Source organism: Panthera leo, chromosome D1 (genome assembly GCF_018350215.1).
Source record: "Panthera leo isolate Ple1 chromosome D1, P.leo_Ple1_pat1.1, whole genome shotgun sequence".
NCBI classification, from domain to species: domain Eukaryota; kingdom Metazoa; phylum Chordata; class Mammalia; order Carnivora; family Felidae; genus Panthera; species Panthera leo.
This window is the reverse complement of record NC_056688.1, coordinates 59,412,950-59,431,162: the sequence shown is the minus strand read 5'-3', so window position 1 is coordinate 59,431,162 and position 18,213 is coordinate 59,412,950. Positions and strand designations below refer to the sequence as shown.

The window sequence follows — 18,213 nt, the reverse complement described above, 5'->3', positions numbered from 1 at the left end:
AGCTTCAGGTTATCAGTTGCTGGCTGTGCTGAGTTGCCCTGTGTCTCCTGTCCTCAGGGAGCAGCTAGTAAGAGAGCACCTTCTCTTAGCCCACCCCCAGTGGCCTAGCTGGGCCACACAGTGGAAGCCTCCCAAGGGGTGGCCTGGGGGAGTACCCTGCTTCCACCCACTCTTAAGAGTCCATCCACCCCCTTCCTTTCCCTGTCAGTGCTTCCACCTTGCCCTTGGCCCGAGGGGTGGCAGTGGCGGCAGCTATGGCAGCAGCAGTGGCGGCGCTGGCTGCGGTGGTGGCGATGCGAGGAGAGCGGCGGGTCCCGCTGCGGGTGTTGGGAGAGGCCTTGGATGGGGCTTTCTTGGAGGCTCCTCTCCGCAGCAGGCTATTCCCGAGCTTCTTGGGTGTGTTGAGGATGTTAAAAGCCATCGACTGGCGGCGGTCAGCCTGTCGGGGAGGGGAGGACTGTCAAACTGGGCTGCACTTGGGCCCTGCCAGCAAGGTCCCTCTAGGATCTCCTTCAGCCCCCAGTGACCTGTTTAACAGCCGGAGCTGCTCTCTTCTGGGCCTCATTAGTGCTCTGTTTGCGCCCTTCGTGTCGGTCCCGGGGAGTCATGGGGCGTGGGAAACAGCTGGTGGCCTTCTTAGACTACGGGGAAGAAGAGTTCACATCCAAAACCAGTTGTGTGTCTCAGAGCCAAGTGGACCTTGTAAGTCAACACCACTTCCCTCCGGAAACCTCCCTTCCCAACAGCCCCTGTCCCTGCATCAGACTCTTGGAGAGAGAAGCCTGCTAGATGGAACAAAACAGGAATCAGGGTCACCTACCTCAGGGGTACCAGGGCCCTGGTGGGGCTCTGAGGAGACCCGTTTGCGCTGCTGCCGGGTGGTGATCCCCATGCCCTCGGCTATCTGGGCTGGCTGCATGCTGGCTCGGCGCAGGGTCTCCTGGGGGTCACCAGTTTTCATCTCCTCATCCGTGATGGTAGCCAGGCTCAGGGAAGGCTGGATGGGATGGAAGGAGGGGGTCAGTGCAGCAGGACCACCCCAGAACTCTTCACGGGCCCGGCGTGTGCAGCAGCTAAAGCCTTCCTGTTGCAGAAGGTCTCCCTTCCCATTGTCTTCTCTACTCAGGCCCTGCATGGTGGTCAGAGCAGAGTAGTCCCAAGCAGACCTCCTCCACAGACTCAGGCCCACCCACAGTGATTTCACCCCGAACCCCTCTCTGCCAGCTACTCCACCAGAAGCATAAGGTCACTCTGCAGCAGGCCAAAGAGCCAGGCAGGGCACTAGGGCTGGGTCCGCATGGAGCGCTGAGGGAGGAGGAGAAGAGCCAGTGTGGGTCCCGTGCAGGTGACCCCGGAGCTCACCCGGGACTCCAGGGGATAGCAGGTCTTCAAGTGTGGGGGGCATACTCGATTGCGCTGCTGCAGCTCTGCAATGCGATTCCAGTCATCCAGCTGCTCAGGCTCATCCTGGCAGGTGCCCATGTAGAAGCTATTCCTTCCTGTGGAGGGCAGGGAAACTGAAGCAGGTGGGGCTAGGAAGTAGGAAGGCCAGGAAGAGTGAGGGTAGAGGCAGCAGGTCTCCCACGGGTCCTAGCCTCTTGCCAACTTTTGTGGCCACCACTCCTGTCCACCTGTCCCGTGGACTTCAAGCCCAGTACCCTAGAGTCCTGCTCTGCTCCGTGTGCTCTCTCCCTGGGGAGGTCAAAAGAAGTCATATACCGTATGCGGAGGCTGTGACACCCTAGAGAAACTGAGGACCAGGAATTGATAACCAAAGGTCCCTGAGGCGCCCTTCTGGCACCCCTTACCACCTGAGACAGTAATGGAGGACTCCAGGCAGCAGCTGAGCATCACTGTTCCACTGGGAGTCCCAGGCTCCCTTGTGACCATTTTCCATTCACCCTGGCTGAGATGAACATCAGCCTGATTGCCCAGCACAGCCCTGAGACTGCAGGGAGGAGGGGTCGGTGAGGTGCCAGAAGATAGTCAGCCTGGGGTTTTCTTTGTGTGTGTTATGTCCCTGTGGCCCCCTCACCTGGAGGGGCCCCGCTGGATACCCCAGCCTGGGAGCGGCGAGCAGAGCTGCGAGTGGTGGGCCGGTAGCCAGGCAGGCTGAGCAGAGCGGAGTTGCCATCGTCAGGAGAGCCCAGGCGGGCTAGAGACTGGGTGGAAGAGGTGGCTCGTGGTCCAGCCTGGGAAGCAGGGGCTGACTGTGTGCTATAGAAGGATGAATTGGCGCTGTCCGGCTCTTCCACGTCTAGCTTCTGGAAGAGAGAATGGATCTGGTGGAGTGGGGCCCTGACAATCCATAAAGGTGCCTCCTGTTCACTTTCCTAAATAGGGCCTCGGATCCCGCAGCAGCATGTATTCCCACTGCTTTGCAGGAATCCTTAGCTGCACATCTACAAGGAATGGGCCCTGTTGCTAAGAATCCTGCACAAGGTGCCAAGGCTATCCCATTTTCATTTGAGTCTGTTAACAATGCTTTAAAAGAGGGAAGAGAGTGTGTTATCAGACAATTTTAGAATCAAGGTGCAAAAAAGTAAAGTGACCAACCCACAGGTAACAGCTAGGGAGTGGCAGAGCTGGGGCTAGAATGCCAGTCTCCTGAGCTAGTCATAGTCAGGCTCATCCCACAGCCTCCACTGACCCTCAGCCCAAGCTTGCCAGGGCCCTTTTAGAATCTTTTAGAACTTCTGCAGCTTCTTGGTAGCCAAAGGTAGCCCACACCAAACGAACCTTCCCCACTCCCCATCCTCCTCAGGATACGGAAAACAAGGGCTAACCAGGGCCCCCAACCTAGCAGGCAGCCCTCTGGGCGGCCACAATGCATCTCAGCCACCCAGGAGGTATGCTGCAGGCACAGGGCTGGGCTGCAACTTCTCCATCTTCTCTCCTTTCGGTCTGCACGGGGTCAGTACTACACATGGAAAGAAACCAGCCTTAGATCCCTTAGGCATCCAATTCCAGCCCTGCCCCTTTCTACACAAGAGGCTGTGCTTCTTTGTAACACATGAACTAGTCAGCCCTGCCTGCCTCCAGAGGCACCCGACGGGAAAGATGCCCTTAAGAGCAAGTGAGCATCACTTGGGTCCTGCAGGCCCAATTCCAGCAGCCTGACCTTGGTCATGGTGATGTTGATGATCTGAGTGGTGCGCCGACGGGCGGAGCGGGTCTTCCGGCCTGAATCCAGGAAGACGTCCCCCAGGGAGTCCAAGCTGCTCTCCAGTGGGGCCTGACCCCGAGCAGGGATGGGGGTGAAGTAGAGACTCTCAAGGGATTCTACCTTGGGGGGCAGGCGCTGGGAGATGGGGGAAGCTGGCTCTCCAGGGATGCTGGTGCCATCTGGCTGGGTTCGAGGCAGCTTGCTGTAGGAAAGAGACTTGCTGAGGTGCCATGCCTGGGGCTAAAAGGCAATTTTGTTCATCCCTTTGCTCCAAAATGACCCAATTCCTACATTTATTACAAGCAGACCAGGTCAAGCACCCCATTCTCTGATTTTTGAAAGGCATCAAGGAGAGCCCTTGCTTGACCTGGGTCCTCCCTTCACTCTCCATTTCTGGTCAGCCCATCTATCTCCATGGCTATCTGAGCTCCTTAACACTGGTAACTCTCAGCTCCACGGTGAGCATGTCCAAATGAAGTCCATCCATCTGGATCTCCTGCCTCAGGGAATGGGAGCAGCCTCCACCTGGGTCCCCTAGCCATGAACATGAGCTCAATCCTACCTCTTCCCTCCAGCCCAATGCAATGGACAAGTCCAGGAGCTCACTTAACCACACGCCACTCCATTTGCATGTCCTTCCACGGTCTGCCTCCTCTCTTCTCACCTAGATTTAATGGTACCTGAGGGGAGGTGCCAGCCTGGTGACAAGCAAGGACTCAAACCAGGCTGCCCGGGCTCAAGCCTGCCTCTGCCACTGTGGAACCTTGGGCAAAGGACTGCCCCTCTATGCCCCAGTTTCATCTGTTAAAGGAGCTAATCACAGAACCTACCTCAGAGGATGCGGAGGGGTAAATAAATGCATTACTACTTTTTAAGTGTTTTTGTAACAGTATGGGTACATCTCAGCTTTTACATTGGTTATCGGAAAAACTTTCTAGGGGCACCTGGGAGGCTCAATCGGTTGGGTGGCCCGACTCTTGATTTCAGCTCGGGTCATGACCCCAGATTCATGGGATCAAGCCCGGCATCAGGCTCCATCCTGAGTGTGCTGGAGATTTTCTCTCTCCCTCTATCTGTCTCCCTCACTCGTGCCCTCTCTAAAACAGAAATTAAAAAAAAAAAAAAAAAAATTAAACTGGACCACATCTACCTTAATTTCAAGCCTTTCCAAGATCCCTCAGTGCCTTCAGGATCAAATCTAAACTTCAATGAGGAGTCTAGCCAGCCCCACCCAACCTCACTTGCCAGCCCAGCCAGGCTCTTTCTCAGCCTTTGCTCTCCTCTGTTCACGGAGCACACACACCTTCCGCTCCTCTGCAGACTCAGCAGGAGTGACAGCCTCCATGAAGCCCTCTCTGAGCACTCATTTCTTTTTACTCCCAGTGTGCCCTACACAAACATCTGGCCGAACACCTCGGACAGTTTCCTTAGTCTTCTCCTCTAAGAAAAAGCTCCCAGAGGGCAAAGAGACATCTTCTCAATCTCACTAGCCCCAGTGCCCAAGACACAGCCTGACACATGGTGGGCACTCAGTGAACAAGACAGAGACAGGGCACCTCCTCACCTGGTGATGGTAAGGGGAGTCCCCTCCTCGCAGCTCAAATCCAAGCTGTCAATGCTCAAGTCCAGCTGAGGCTTCGCCTGGGGCTCCCGGCTCTTCAGGGCATCAGTTGCCACCTGGAACTTGCCCAGGTCTCGAAGCTGCTGGTCAGCGTGGGCAACCTGAGGAGAGTGAAGAGAAGCCTCAAGCAGGGGCAGCCTGGGAGAGGAGGGCACAGGGGTCCGACATGACAGGGTGGAGTCCATCTGACCGGATACGCACCTGTGCCTCCAGGCTGCGCACCTGGGCAGTAAGGTGGCGGCAGGTCTGCTCAGCCTCCTTGGTCTTCAGCCCAGCCTGCTGCAGCTCCCGACCCAGCCGTTCGGCTTCAGCCCGGAGCTCCTTGTTCTCCTTCTGTAGCTGCTCCAGGCCCCGTAGCTGCTCCTGCAGCTCTTGGTTCTGCTGCTTCTTGGCATCATAGTGGGTCTTAGCTTTCTCCATCTACGCGGGCATACAGAACGAGTGGGGCGGTGGGGGTGAGGGGGAGGCAGGGACTGGAGGGCAGCAGGGCGAGGAAGCAGTGGGCCAGGGCTGGGGGCGCCTCACCTGCAGCTTGTAGTGCTCAGCTGCCTGCTCCTTCTGGTTCAGCTGGGCCTGCAGCTCGTTCAGCTGGGCCTGGAGGCGTTGAGCCTCTTGCTGGCTCTCCCCTCCCTGGGCCTGGAACGCATGACAACGCTGATCAGGGTGGCTGGTCTGGCTAGTGCACCCAAATCCACGGACCTGCCCTAACCTCCTGGGTTCCATGGTGTTTTCAGACTCCTGCAGACCCTCTCAGGACTCGCACAAAAAATCCTTTTACCCCCGCCCCTAGCGCCTACTCTACTGCCATACCACACACCCTTCAAGGTCCACATTCTGCAGAAGCTTTCCCTGTCTGGCTAAGGCCATTTCTGGCAGAGTTCTGACAGCCCTATCTTTGCCTTCTTTGCACCCAGGAACAAACTGTCTCATTCTCTCTCCATGAGTAGTCTCCCCAAGGAGGAAGGGGGCTGATCCTCAGGGAACACTTGGGTGCAAAGCTAGGCACTTGGCACATGAGCTCTCAGAGGACACGGGAACTCTTGTTCTCCTCACAACTGCTCCGGGAAGTAACTTCATCTGTTTCAGAGGTGAAGACACTGAGCTCAGAGATTTAAACAAATTGACCGGGGTCATAGCAGAGTAAGATCTGAACCTTGTTCCACCCAACCTCAAAGGCTGTGTGGGCTTTTATGATGCTGCACTGCCTCCTATGCAGACCACAGACTCCTTGGGAGCAGGGGCCATGTCCAGATCTCGGTCCCCCCTGTGATGCCAGTGAGCAGAGCACTTAGCTTGTAGAAGACAATGGACTACCCGGCCTTCTCTCTCCTACATCTACTAGCACCGAGAAGGCCCCGAAATGGACAAGCAGCATCTGTTTATCACACGATTATGGCATGGAAATGAAGTTCTGCTCCCAGCTCCTGTGACCCACCACGGGGCTTTAGTGCCACAGGTGCCTAATTCCTCTGCCCCTAAGTAAAAGCTGTGAAGACTGAACTGCAGAAAAGCAGGTATTAAACCAAAAAGGTGACGCTGTTGAAAGCATGACAAATATTAAGTTACAGTGCAGTATTAAACATTGTTGACAATCCTCAAAGCTAGGCTGTCTGGAGCAGCACTATCCAAAGAACTTTCCACAGGAATGGAAATGTTCTGTATCTGCCCTGTCCGATATGGTAGCCACTAGCCGTACATAGCTACTTAAGCAAGGGAAATGTGGCTAGCGTGACTGAGGAACTCAATTTTTAATTTAGTTTAAATAACCACACATGACTAGGGGCAACTAGTGGACAGCGAAGGCCTGAGTGATGGGAGCCACCCCAGTGTTCCCTTGAAAGCTCTAAGAAGGCACATGCAGGGGCTCCTGAGCCACAGGCAGGTGTAAAGCTGCCATGCCAGGCCCACCTCCGCCTCTGCCCCCATACCCACTACAGCCCAAGGGCTCACAGAGCCCCTTCCCTCCCCGATTCTCGCTCTGAGGCTGACAAGATGGCCCATCCCCCCACTGTCCCACCTTCAACTTCTGTTGCTGCACCTTACTGGCTTGGTCATGGTCAGCTAACTTCTTACTCAGTTCTTCCACCTGGAACAGGGGAGGAAGAGAAGAGAAAACTCAGGAGGACTTCCCCTCGATATTCAGAGAAATTAGGAGGTTTCCCCCAGATAAATCCCCAGTGTTCCTAGAAGAAGAAACTCTGGTCCTTTCTCTGGCCTCCATTTAGGGATTTATCCCTGCGATGCAGGCTGGCTGGCAGGACCTAAGGGAGGTGACCCAACACACAGGTGCTGCCAGAGCCACTGCCCATGCTCACCTCCACCCCCAGCCTGCAGAGACAGGCCTGCCGGAGCCCCACAGCCTCCAGATTCAAGAGAATTCACTCTGGGGAACTGACACCTCACTACCACCCTACTACTTACTGCCACCATTCACAGCCCCAAGCTTCCCAGGCTGGGGACAGGAACAAGGGACCGAGTCTGTAACTAGCAGACAAGGATGAATACCCAACACTCCTCCCCAAAAGTGCCAAGGTGCACAGATGCTCAGACCTCTTCCCAATATCCACAGGCTGTGAGGGCTGGTGCTAGCAGTGTAGCTGCTGTGGTTAGCACTGGGAAGCAGACAGGGGCAGCCCTCAGACCCAAAGCCCACCCCACTCCCACAGAGAAGAGAAAAGGGAGTGGGGCGGAGAGGGAGCAGAACAGCCCAAGCCCTGCTGGCTCCTCCAGGCATTCCAGGAGCTCAAGCATGAACAGCAAAGACAAGAGGCAGGAGCTCCATTGCTGACTGTTTGCTATTGGGTTTGACTGTCCCCATCATCTCAGGCTCCCTGGAGGAGGCGGGCAATGGAAGGAGAGGAGGGCCCGACTCCTCAGCAGGCCTGAGGTGACAGGAGTAGGAGGGATGGTGGAGAAACCAGTGTGATAGCGTTGACGTCTAGGGCAGCACAGGGAGATCCTTGTGAGGGCCAGGCAGCCAGACCATGCCACCTCCTGTCTCTCATCAAGCTTGGCCTTCCTGCTCCCAGGCAGCTCTATTTCATGCTCCAGGTTAAAGCCCCAGAGGGTGATGGGCAGGTGTCCTGAGCTCACAACCCTCCCTGACCTGTGAGGGCTGCTTTCATGTCACCTTTACGGCTTCTGCAGGAAAGAAGGGGGCTGTGTGTTAAGCAAGGCCCACGGTCACTCTGCTGTTACTCTTAGTTCAGCATCCAAACTGGGAACAGGACTTGGAGATTTGGGAATCCCAAGGACTGCCGGTCACCAGTTCGGACAAGGGAAAGATGAAGCCTACCCTACCCCTCATCCCTGACAGACAGATGAGAGAAAAGGACAGGAGAAGGATGGAGAGGCCGACCTGGGATGGGTGGAATGAGGCCCAAGAGAGGGCCCAGCACACCACACTCCTGGGCAGCCCGGGCCTGGACTCCATGGCTTGACCCTGCCCCCTTCACAAACAGTTCACAACAGGAGCAGGCGGAGGCAAGCTGCAGCCAGGGTCATGCACTGAGATGGGTCACCGCTTAAGCAGCCAGCATTTAGCGGGGACCCCAGGCATTACCTGCTTAGTTTGCTCTCTCTGAAATACCTCTAGCTGTTCCACCTGTGCATGGGGGAGGAGCAACGAAGACAGAGTGAGATGGGGGCCAAAAAGACACTAGCCCTGCTGCCAGGCTGACCTCGCTGCGGCTCTGATACTTTCCTTCAAGGAATTAGATTTCTACTAATCGTTTTTAAATGCCAGTTTGTCTCATTCTAGTCCCCAGTGGCTCCTGGATCCTCCACTGCAGGTATGCCTCCCTAGCATAGTGTGCCTCTAGAACGGGCTGATGGCCTTCACAGCTGGACTCTTAAAGGACGGAGCCTTCAAGGAAGGGGAAGCTATTGATGTCTTCTTTAGGACGGTAGGGGGCAACATACTTCAACTCTGCCAGCCACCCGGTAAGGGAGGGGAGACCAGAGGGAACATTGTTCCCTCTCTCAGGTCCAATCTTTGGGGGCAAGTTTGAGCTGGGTATCTTACCTGGGCAGTGAGTTTCTGCCTCTCATCCTGGAACCGCTGCCTCTCCTCCAGGACCTTGACCTTGGCACTCTCGTACTTGGCAGTCATCACCTCCAGCTCCCGGGCAGTGTTTTGTGCTTCCCGCTGCATCTCAGCCAGACGGGTCTCGGCGTCAGCACGCACGGCTGCCAGCTCTTGGCCATGCTTCTCCCTGGCCTGGTCCAGCTCCACTTCCAGAAATTGCCGGCCAAGGCTGGCCCGCTCGCCCAGCCCCCGGTTCTCCTCTGCCAGCAGGCCATGAGCCTTCTTCAGCATGCTCAGCTGCTCTGCATAGCTGGCCTTCTCAGCCCGCAGCTGCTGAGCTGCTCGCTCTTGCTCTGCCAACTTCTGCCGCAGGGGCACCAGCTCCCCGAGCTCCCGCTGGGCTCGCATCAGCTCTGCCCGCAGCCCGCCGGCCGCCTGCTTGCTTTGCTCCAGCTCCTCACGATGGCGTTTCTCAGCGGCTGCCTGCTCAGCCTGCAGCTGCTGGCACAGGTGCTTGGCGGGCAGCAGCTCGCTCACCAGGGCCTGAGTGCTGGTGTGCTCAAGCTGTAGGGCAGAAAGGGCCTGCTCCTTCTGGAAGAACTTCTCCTGCCATGCCTTTAATTCTTGGCCCAGCTCCTCCGCTCGCTCTGCCTGTGAGGCCAGCTCCTGCCGCAGGCTCTCTGAAGCCACCCGCTGTTTCTCTGCCTCCTCCCGGAGGGTCTGGACCTCCTCCCGCAGAGCAGAGCTGCGTTCGGCGGCCCTGGCGCTGTTGCTGGCCGTCTCTGCCTGGAGCAGACGCAGCCTCTCCTCTAGCTTCTGGCTCTTCTCGGACTCAGCTATGACCAGCCGCTTCAACTCCTTGCTCTCACCCTCTTTCTCCAGGACCTGGCGGTTCAGGATAGAGACCTCCTCTTCCAAGCTGCTGATGAGGCTGTTTTTCCTCTCCGCCTCCTGCTGGCCCCGGGTCACTTGGGTCTTCCACTCATCCTCAGCCTTGCTGTGGTCTTGGGCCTTGGCGCGGAGGGTGGCCAGCTCCCTTTGGGCTGCAGCTAAGGTGTCCTGACTGCGCCCCAGCTCCTGGGCCTTCTCCTCTAACCGGCCCTGCAAGGCCTCCAGAGCACTGGCCTGCTCAGCGCGGGAGGTGCGCTCACGCTCCAGGCTGCGCTCCAGGCCAGAGGCCTTCTCCTGGTGCTCCCGGCACTGCTGCTCCAGCTTGCTCACCTCTGCCTGCAGAACCTGCAGCTCAGGACCTTTTCGCTTGCTCTCTCCAGTAGCCTCAGACTGTGCTCCTGACCCAGAAGGGTCTTTTCCGCTGGCCATCCCTAAAGACTGTTGGCGCTCCTCCTCTTTCTTAGCCAGCTGTTCCTTCAGTCGCTCCACAGTCTGCTGAAGCTCCCCGAGCTCTGTTCTCTGGGCTGCCTCTTGCCCACGAAGCTTGGCCAGCTCCTGATCCTTTCCTTCCTTTTCCATCAGGGCATGGGCCAGGGCTTCCTGCAGGGTAGCAAACTCCACACGCTGCTCATTGAGGGCATTCTGCAGCCGCATCTCCAGCTCCGCCTTGGCGGCCTTCTCCAGGGCCAGATCGGCTTGGGCCCGGCCCCGCTCCTGGGTCAGACGGGCCACCTCCCTCTCCTGCTGCCCACGCTCCTCCTGCTGCTGGCCCTGGCTCTCCATCAGCGCAGCCCGCAGTCTCTCCAGTTCACTGCCCATCTGCTCTGCCTCCCGCTCCATGGCCTGCAGTGCAGCCTGCGTGCTGCAGAACTGGCGTCCCTGCCGCTCTTCCGGCCACTCTGACTCTCTGTCTCCTGCCCTCAGGGGCTCCTTGAGTACCTCGCGGGAGGCTGATTCCGGCTGCTCCCCTGTCTTGCGCACTAAGGCCTCCAGGCGGGCCACCTCCTTGCTGGTGGCGGCCATCTTCTCTTGCAGAGCGGAGAGATCGTCTGCAAGCTTCTGGGCCCTGACCTCCTTCTCCTGGACCTGCTGGAGAGCCCTGGCCAGGTTGGCATGGAGCTGAGCTACTTCACTCTGCTGCCGGCTTATCTGGAGCTCACTGTGGGCCTCTATCCCTGCCACCTTCTCCTTGGCCTCCTGTAGTTCCTGGCGGGCCTTCTCACATTCCTCCTTCAGGGTCATCAGCTGCTCCTGGAACATGGCACCATACTGTGCCTCCTCCTGCTGGCTGTCCTCGTACCGCTCGCGCCAGGTGGCCACCTCCTTGGCAAGCTGTTCACACTCCCCCTCAGCTTCGCGCTGGGAGGCTATGGCCTCTGCCAGTTCCTGCCGCAGGGCTTCTGCCTCGGCCTGATGGGCCTCCCCAAGCTGCCGTAATCGGGCCTCCAGCCCCTTGCGCCCAGCCCGCTCTTCTTCTAGCTCCTTCCGCTCCTGCTTATGCTGTTCCACCAGGCACCGGGTCTCCACCTCTAGCTTGGAGATGTGACGCTGCTGCTCCTCCAGGGCGTCTGCAGCCCTGCGCTTCTCCTCTTCCAGGCTGCCCTTGGTGATCTTCAAGGACTCCTCAAGAGCCCGGACCTGCTCCTGGAACTGGCCCTTCTCCTGGGCCACCCTTTCTCGCTCAGCTGCTTTTTGTTGCTCAGACCTTAGTTGGGCCTTTAGCTCTACCACCTGGGCCTGGGTCTCACTCTGCTCCTGGCGGGCTGCCTCAACACAGGCATGGAGTTCCTCCACTTTTTGGCTCAGCTCTGCCTTCTCCTGCTGGGCCTGAGTCACCGAGGACTGGGCACTGTCCCGGGCTTCCTTAGCAGCCTGAAGTTGCTGTTGCAGGACCTCTAGCTTGGCAGTCTTTTCCTTCTCCAATACTTCCAGCTGCTGGAGGGCCGAATCCCTCTCCCTTAAAGAGGCCTGCCGCTCCTCAGCTGCAGCGGCCAGTCGCTGGGCATGGTCTCGCCTGGTTGCCTCCTGCTCCTGGGCAGCTTCCTCTAACAGCTTCTCCTTTTGCTTCAGGCTGCTGCTCAGCTGCTCCACCTGCTGGCGGAGGCCCTGAGAGGCCTGTTCTTGCTGCTGGAGGCTCTGCGCTAGCTGGGCCTGCTCCTTTTTGGCCTGCTGCTTCAGGCCAGCCAGTTCTTGATCCTGCTGCTGGAGAGTGGCTTTGAGGGTGGTGAGCTCAGCAGTCAGCGTGGTCACCCGGGCAGACAACCGAGCCTCCTGAGCCTGAGAGGCCTGCTCCACGTCTTCTTTGGCCTGGCTGAGGTTGGACAGGGAGCCCTGCAGCTCGGCAATCAGGCCAGCCAGCTGCTGCTTTTCTTCTTCAAAGTGGCCCCGCTCAGCAAGCAGCTTGGCTTCCCGCTGGCCCTGCTCGGTCTCTAGAGCCTCCACCCTGGCTCGGAGCTGGGTGTTGTCCGCAGCGAGAGAGGCCGCCTCCTGCTTCAGGGTTTCCAGCTGGTGAGATAAAGAGACCAAGAGGATGAACACGACTCCTCAATCACCGTGGCCCCCGTGAGAACTAAGGAACAGGAACCTGAATGTACCAAGCACGGGTCTACACGAGCCCTGGCACACAGGTCCTACTGCTGCTCCTGTGCGTTCCTACCTGCAAGACGTCACCCAGCACTTCGCCCTTCTCCCGGGGTGGGTTCTCCCGCAGCTGGGCCAAATGTTCTTCCAGCTGTGAAAGTTTTCCCTGAAGGATTTCATTCTTTTCTTCAAGGCATTTCTGACAGTAAACAAGAGCCTCATGTGAACAGAGGTGGGACAGGCACCATGTTACCAACAAAATATGGAGCCCTATCACCCTGTTATCAAGATCTCTTAGGGCGCCTGGGTGGCTCAGTCGATTAAGTGTCCGACTTCGGCTCAGGTGGTGATCTTGTTTGTGGGTTTGAGCACGTTGGGGTCTGCGCTGACAGCTCAGAGCCTGCTTGGAATCCTCTATCCCCCCTCTCTCTCTGCCCCTCCCCTACTTGTGCTCTTGCTCTCTCTCAAAAATAAACAAACATTAAAAAAAAAAAAAAAAATTCTCCCAGGACACCTGGGTGGCTCAGTCAGTTGAGCGTCTGACTTCAGCTCGGTCATGATCTCACATCTCATGAGTTCGATCCCCCCCATTGAGCTCTGCACTGACAGCCTGGAGCCTGCTTAGAATTCTATGTCTCCTTCTCTCTCTGTCCCTCCCCCATGTGTGTGCTCTCTCTCTCAAAAATAAACAAACACTGAAAACAAAAAACTCCTGTTCCCCTGACCTAGGAAAAAACTCAGAAACCATGGACCTGGGATCATGAGGGACCTGATTTTCTAACCCTAATTTCAGGGCTGAATTAAATCATGTGACTTGCTAATAGTTTCTTCTGCCAGGCCACTGAGTTCACTTCACATTTCCTTACTTTAAAAAAAAAAGTTTTTTTTTTTCCTTACTATATACCCTTCCTTAGACACGTCTGGGCTCCCACATTATCCAGACACTCACCAGCTTAAAAATATCCCCAGCTTTCCTGGGCATGAACAGCAGCAACCATAGCACCTCCCACCCTCAGCCCCTCTTCCTCCCACTGCTCACTAAGCAGCCGCCAGGACTATGCTGGGTCCTCTCTGAATTCATAATCCACCTGACAGAGATGGGAGGTAGCTATTGCTGTCCCTCTTTTGCAGATCAAGATCTGAAGCTCAGATATTAAGTGCCTTCCCCTAGGGCTACAGGGTTAATAAATGGTAGATTTGGGTTCTTAAAAATAGCAGTAAAAATAACAGTGGGGCACCTGGCTGGCTCAGTTGGTAGAGCATGCAACTCTTGACATTAGGGTTGTCAGTTCAAGCCCCACACTGGGTGCAGAGATTACTTAAAAATAAAATTAAAAAAAAAAATAGTAACTAATTCACTGGTAACTTACTTCGCATCACCCAATAAATGCAGTATCTTACAATGGTTGATGAGACAGCTACTTGTTATCCTTCCCATTTTACACAAAGCATGCTTAGAGAGAAAAGAGATCAAATAACTTGTCCAAGAACCACACCTTGTAAACAGCAAAGATAAGACTCAAAGGTGGTACATTGGACTTAAGCTCACATTTTCCCAATACGGCGCACTATTAACCTTCAAGAGGAGACAGCTTAATTCCCAAAGGCCCCAAAGAATAGAGCGGTAAATGGAACTTTGAACAGGTAGCCAAGACTGTGGCCCTGACACCCCAAAGCAGAAGGTTACCTTGTCCTGCAGGGCTGTGCTGAGCTCCTTCTCAAGGTGGGCCTGTTTCTCCACCCACTCTCGAGTGGCTTTGCTGTGCTCTTCTGTCAGCTCATTGAGGGCACCCTGTAGTTGCTGCAGGTGACTGGCAAACTCCCGCAGCTGGGACAGACAAGTGGGAGTCCCCATCACCCAAGGTCAAAACTAGTACCACCACTGCTGTTTGTTTCCCGAACTCCAGGGGCTGTAGGTGTCTGACTATCTAACCCTGCTCAAACCAATTACAACCAACCATATCTTTAACTCAAGACTCAAAATTTAGGGCCACAACCCCGTCCCTGGCAGCAGCCAATTATGGGACAAGGAAAGGGCCAAAGTATGCAGGTCTCTGCAGAGACTGGAGCATAGGACAGATGCCAGGACATTCTTCTCAACCCTTTCTTCAAGAATCCTCGAGACTAACTCAGCCCCACGGACCGTCAGGTGGGGACTACACCCCCCAACCCTCACCTTAAAGGAAAGGTCCCCATTCTCCTCAGAAAGCTGGTTAATTTTGCGATCCATCTGGCTCTTCTCTGTCTTCAGGTCCTGACACTGCTTCAGAGTCTCATGGAGACGCACAGTGAGGCTGTGAGGGAGTTGGGGCAGTTAGAAAAGACGGTAGCACCCTCACTGCCACCCCATGGGTACAGAGTGGGGTGTGGAGCTGGGAAGGAAGCAGGCAGAATTATACCTCTCATTCTTGCCACGGAGCTCCTCAAGCTCCCTGGGCTCCGACGGGCTGGCCGCCTGCTTCTCGTTGAGCAGAGCTAGGCGGTCAATGCGCTGCTGCATCACAGCTATCTGCGCATCTGTGCCCGAGGAGGGGAAAGGAGGAGAGTGGAGAGTCAGCAAAGAACGAAGGGGAAGAGAGAAGGAGGAGGTGGCATCCAATCTAAGGGAAGGGGAGGATGAGGCCAAGGGCAGCACCAGATTCCAGGCCAGCCTGACTGGCCCATGGCTGAGCCCTAAGCTCCAGAGCCAGCAGAACAAACAGAGAACAGAGGGGCCGTTCCTCACACAAGCCCAGCACTTCCCTGGATGAAAATCCCCAATGCTGCCCATTCACACACCACCTGCCAGCGTGCCAGGCACCTACCCTTCTCAGTAAGGAGCTTGCGGTTCTCAGCCAGCTCCAGCTCCAGCTCATCTCTATTATTTCTTTCATCAGCGAGCTGCTTCTTCAGCCGTCTCATCTGGAATTGTGGGGTTTGCAGAATGTCGCCCATAGGGGAGGCTGGAGAACCTGAGAGGAAGCTGAAGAAGGAGACGCCATGGTCAGAGCCTGAAGTGTGAGGCTGAAGAGAAGAGCAACAGGCAGGGATGGGCAAGCAGCGCTCTAGGGATGTGAGCACTGGCTGGGAGGCTAAGCACCTCCGCTCTGTTGATAGTGCTATCTCATGCCTCATGACTGACCTCGAGAAAGCTTTTCTTCTCCCTTCTCCTAGCCTCAATTTCAATTTCCTTGTCCAAAAAAAAAAAAAAAAAAAAAATTACCCTCACCTCTGCAGAGCTGCACTGAGAAAAGGGACTTTAGCATCGTCTCCAAGGAAGAAAGGAATTCCATAAACAGGGAACAGAGCCTTTGAGGCCTTCTGCTAAAAATGGATGCCAACCAATTCCCCTAATTAATACTGGGGCAGGTGAGAACATCTACAGCATACTCTAAGTGCTGTCTGATGACGTAACAGGTTGGTGAACAGTGTTAGCTTCTAGAATGCAGGGATTTGAAGACTGGATGTTGAGGCCCCACCCCAGGAGAGGAGGCCCAGCACATACTTGTTCCCACTGGAAGAGGCAACCTTCTGTAGCTCTAGGAAGCGAATCTCCCTTTTGGCCTGGTGGCTGGGTGGGGACAGCTCTTCGGAGATGGTGCTGGAGCAGGTGGAAGGGACAGGAGCTAGGGCAAGGAGCAAACCAACCATATAGAGGTTAATAGAGGGAAAAGATTTGCATCTTTATACAAGTTGAGAACTTGCCTTAGTGGAAGTGGATCCACAGACAATTATATGTAAGCTATAGAAGGAGGCCACCAGGCAGAATCTGAAACCTGGCGTCTGGGTTAGCCAGAGGTCAGTGTCCCTAAGCCCAGTGAAGCAAGTGGCTTCCGTTTCCACAGCTCAGCAAGTGCTCAAGGAGAGCACAGGAGAGTGAGGGTGTCCTCCCTGCTTAGAGACTGGACCAAGTGCTCATGCTTTCCCCCCCAATCCAACACTGCAGAGGCAGCTTGGGAGCCTTGAGCAGGATCTCCTCCTCTCAGCCCACCAACCTCTCAGATGAGAGCCGATGGCCTTTCTCAACTCCTCCACTCTAAAATCTTGTCCTGCCAACACAACCCCTTTCTCAAAACCTCCTCCCCTCCCATGGCTCCCACGACTACCTTCACATGGCTCTCCTACCCCTAAACACCCATTCCTAGTCTCCCTATCTGCCCCTCCCTCCTACACCCACAATCTAAGCTCCCAGAGTTCTGATGACGCCTCCCTGTGCTGCCCACAGTGCCCATGGCTTCAATGGTCATCCACACACTGACCTGTACACCCATAACCTGGCCCAGAGCCCTCACCTACATTCTAGACTCATACTTCCAACATCTCCATCTGAAGGGCTGAAGAGGAACGTGAATATGAGGAACATCAAATTCAGTGGCTGGAAGAGAACCTGCCTTGACCCACTTCTCACATCCCATTGTCATTAGATACCCTCTTCATCAGAAGACAGGGGGAGCTCTCACCCTTTCTACTGTACTTCCAGAAGGCATTTGGTAGATCACGTACCTCTCTGTTCTAGCACTCACTCTTCATCATACTTACTGATTTATGCATCTGCCTTCCCACCTAGAACATGAACTTCATAGGGGGAAAAGCCATTTTTTTTTAGGCATTACTCCCAGCTTCTAAGCCTAGAGTAGCAACTGCTTAAAAAATAAAAAACAGGGATGCCTGGGTGGCTCCAGTGGGTTGAGTGTCTGACTTTGGCTCAGGTCATAGTCTCACAATTCGTGGGTTTGAGCCCCACATCAGGCTCTGTGCTGACAGCTCAGACCCTGGAGCCTGCTTCGGATTCTGTGTCTCCCTCTCTCTCTGCCCCTCCCCTACTTGTGCATGCACTCTCTCTCTTTCTCTCTCTCTCTCTCAAAAATAAACATTAAAAAAAATTTTTTTAATAAAAATAAAGGTATGTGTGAAGTGCTCAAGGACAACCTAACAGAGACGAGATCACATGTAACGTCCTGCTCAGGCACCGCCAGGCAGCAGGAGAAGCTCGGTAGGAACTGGGATGGTGGCAATGTGGCCCAGAAATCAACCTATTCCAATTACACACACTTTTCCTGAGCACAAACTCTGCCTGGTTGGGACCTGAAACAAACCCCCACGGCGTTTCTCAACAATTTGGGGTCCTAGCAGTGCCTAGCTCAGACAGGGCATCCTCAGGAATGGGCCCTACTTACCTTTCTGCAAGAAGTTCTCTAGATCCTCATTCAGGTTTAGCCCATCCTCATGGTCCAGCACAAATTTGAGAATGACTGCTAACTCAGCCTGGACCAGAGAGAGAGAAGAGCATCACTTTAGGTGCTAGGGAGGTTTGAAGAGATAGAGGGCACCACGCCAGCAGTGTCAGCCCCAGGAGCTGCTGGAGCCCAGTCTTCCTCTCAAAGCCTAAAGCCCCCCAGTCCAGCTGAGAACATTCTACTAGAGACACATTGCCCTGCTGGCTCCCGCCCTCTCGGTTCCCCTGAAGATGACCCAGGGTCAGAAAGAGTTCCTACCTGACTTCACTCCTGACCACAAAAAAGAAAATGGGCAAAGACAGTAGTGCAGACAGAAAGCTTTTATACGTAACTATGTTGCCCTCTTCCAAATGACCCTCACTATTGTTCTCTGAGTGAGAACACCTCCAGGGCTCATCCAAAGTTTACCCACCAGCTCAGCTGTAAAATCTGCCCTTCTCTGTCTGAGTTCCAAAGCTACAGAGTTGATTGGACTTTTCTGGCCAGCCTGCTATATAGTTCCTTATCTTTTAGAATTTCTGTTTCTGGGGCATCTGGGTGGCTCAGTCCGTTAAGGGTCTGATTTTGGCTCAGGTTATGATCTCAGTTTGTGGAATCAAGCCCCGTGCTGGGCTCTGCATTGACAGCACGGAGCCTGCTTGGGATTCTCTCTCCCCCCTCTCTCAGCCCCTCCCCTGCTCATACACACTCCCTCCCAAAATAAATAAATGGA

The 18,213-nt window shown here is 55.3% G+C and overlaps 1 protein-coding gene across 6 annotated transcripts in view; it reads right to left on the bottom strand.

Annotated features, from left to right (window-relative positions):
- The window catches only part of NUMA1 (nuclear mitotic apparatus protein 1), a 72,189-nt gene that overhangs the window by 870 nt on the left and 53,106 nt on the right, over window positions 1–18,213 (bottom strand). For 4 of the 6 annotated variants that reach the window (XM_042904330.1, XM_042904331.1, XM_042904329.1 and 1 more), the window contains exons 7-25: window positions 17,442–17,529; window positions 15,770–15,890; window positions 15,090–15,247; window positions 14,685–14,802; window positions 14,462–14,579; window positions 13,973–14,113; window positions 12,362–12,484; window positions 8,812–12,210; window positions 8,350–8,391; window positions 6,805–6,873; window positions 5,313–5,423; window positions 4,989–5,207; window positions 4,731–4,888; window positions 3,122–3,368; window positions 2,036–2,264; window positions 1,363–1,499; window positions 821–997; window positions 528–641; window positions 218–439 (exon numbers count right to left, since the gene is read on the bottom strand). In XM_042904330.1, coding sequence (XP_042760264.1) covers window positions 218–439; window positions 528–641; window positions 821–997; window positions 1,363–1,499; window positions 2,036–2,264; window positions 3,122–3,368; window positions 4,731–4,888; window positions 4,989–5,207; window positions 5,313–5,423; window positions 6,805–6,873; window positions 8,350–8,391; window positions 8,812–12,210; window positions 12,362–12,484; window positions 13,973–14,113; window positions 14,462–14,579; window positions 14,685–14,802; window positions 15,090–15,247; window positions 15,770–15,890; window positions 17,442–17,529 — 5,991 coding nt within the window. The remainder of the gene's footprint in view (window positions 1–217; window positions 440–527; window positions 642–820; window positions 998–1,362; window positions 1,500–2,035; window positions 2,265–3,121; window positions 3,369–4,730; window positions 4,889–4,988; window positions 5,208–5,312; window positions 5,424–6,804; window positions 6,874–8,349; window positions 8,392–8,811; window positions 12,211–12,361; window positions 12,485–13,972; window positions 14,114–14,461; window positions 14,580–14,684; window positions 14,803–15,089; window positions 15,248–15,769; window positions 15,891–17,441; window positions 17,530–18,213) is intronic. The other 2 variants (XM_042904333.1, XM_042904332.1) reach the window with 2 other exon arrangements.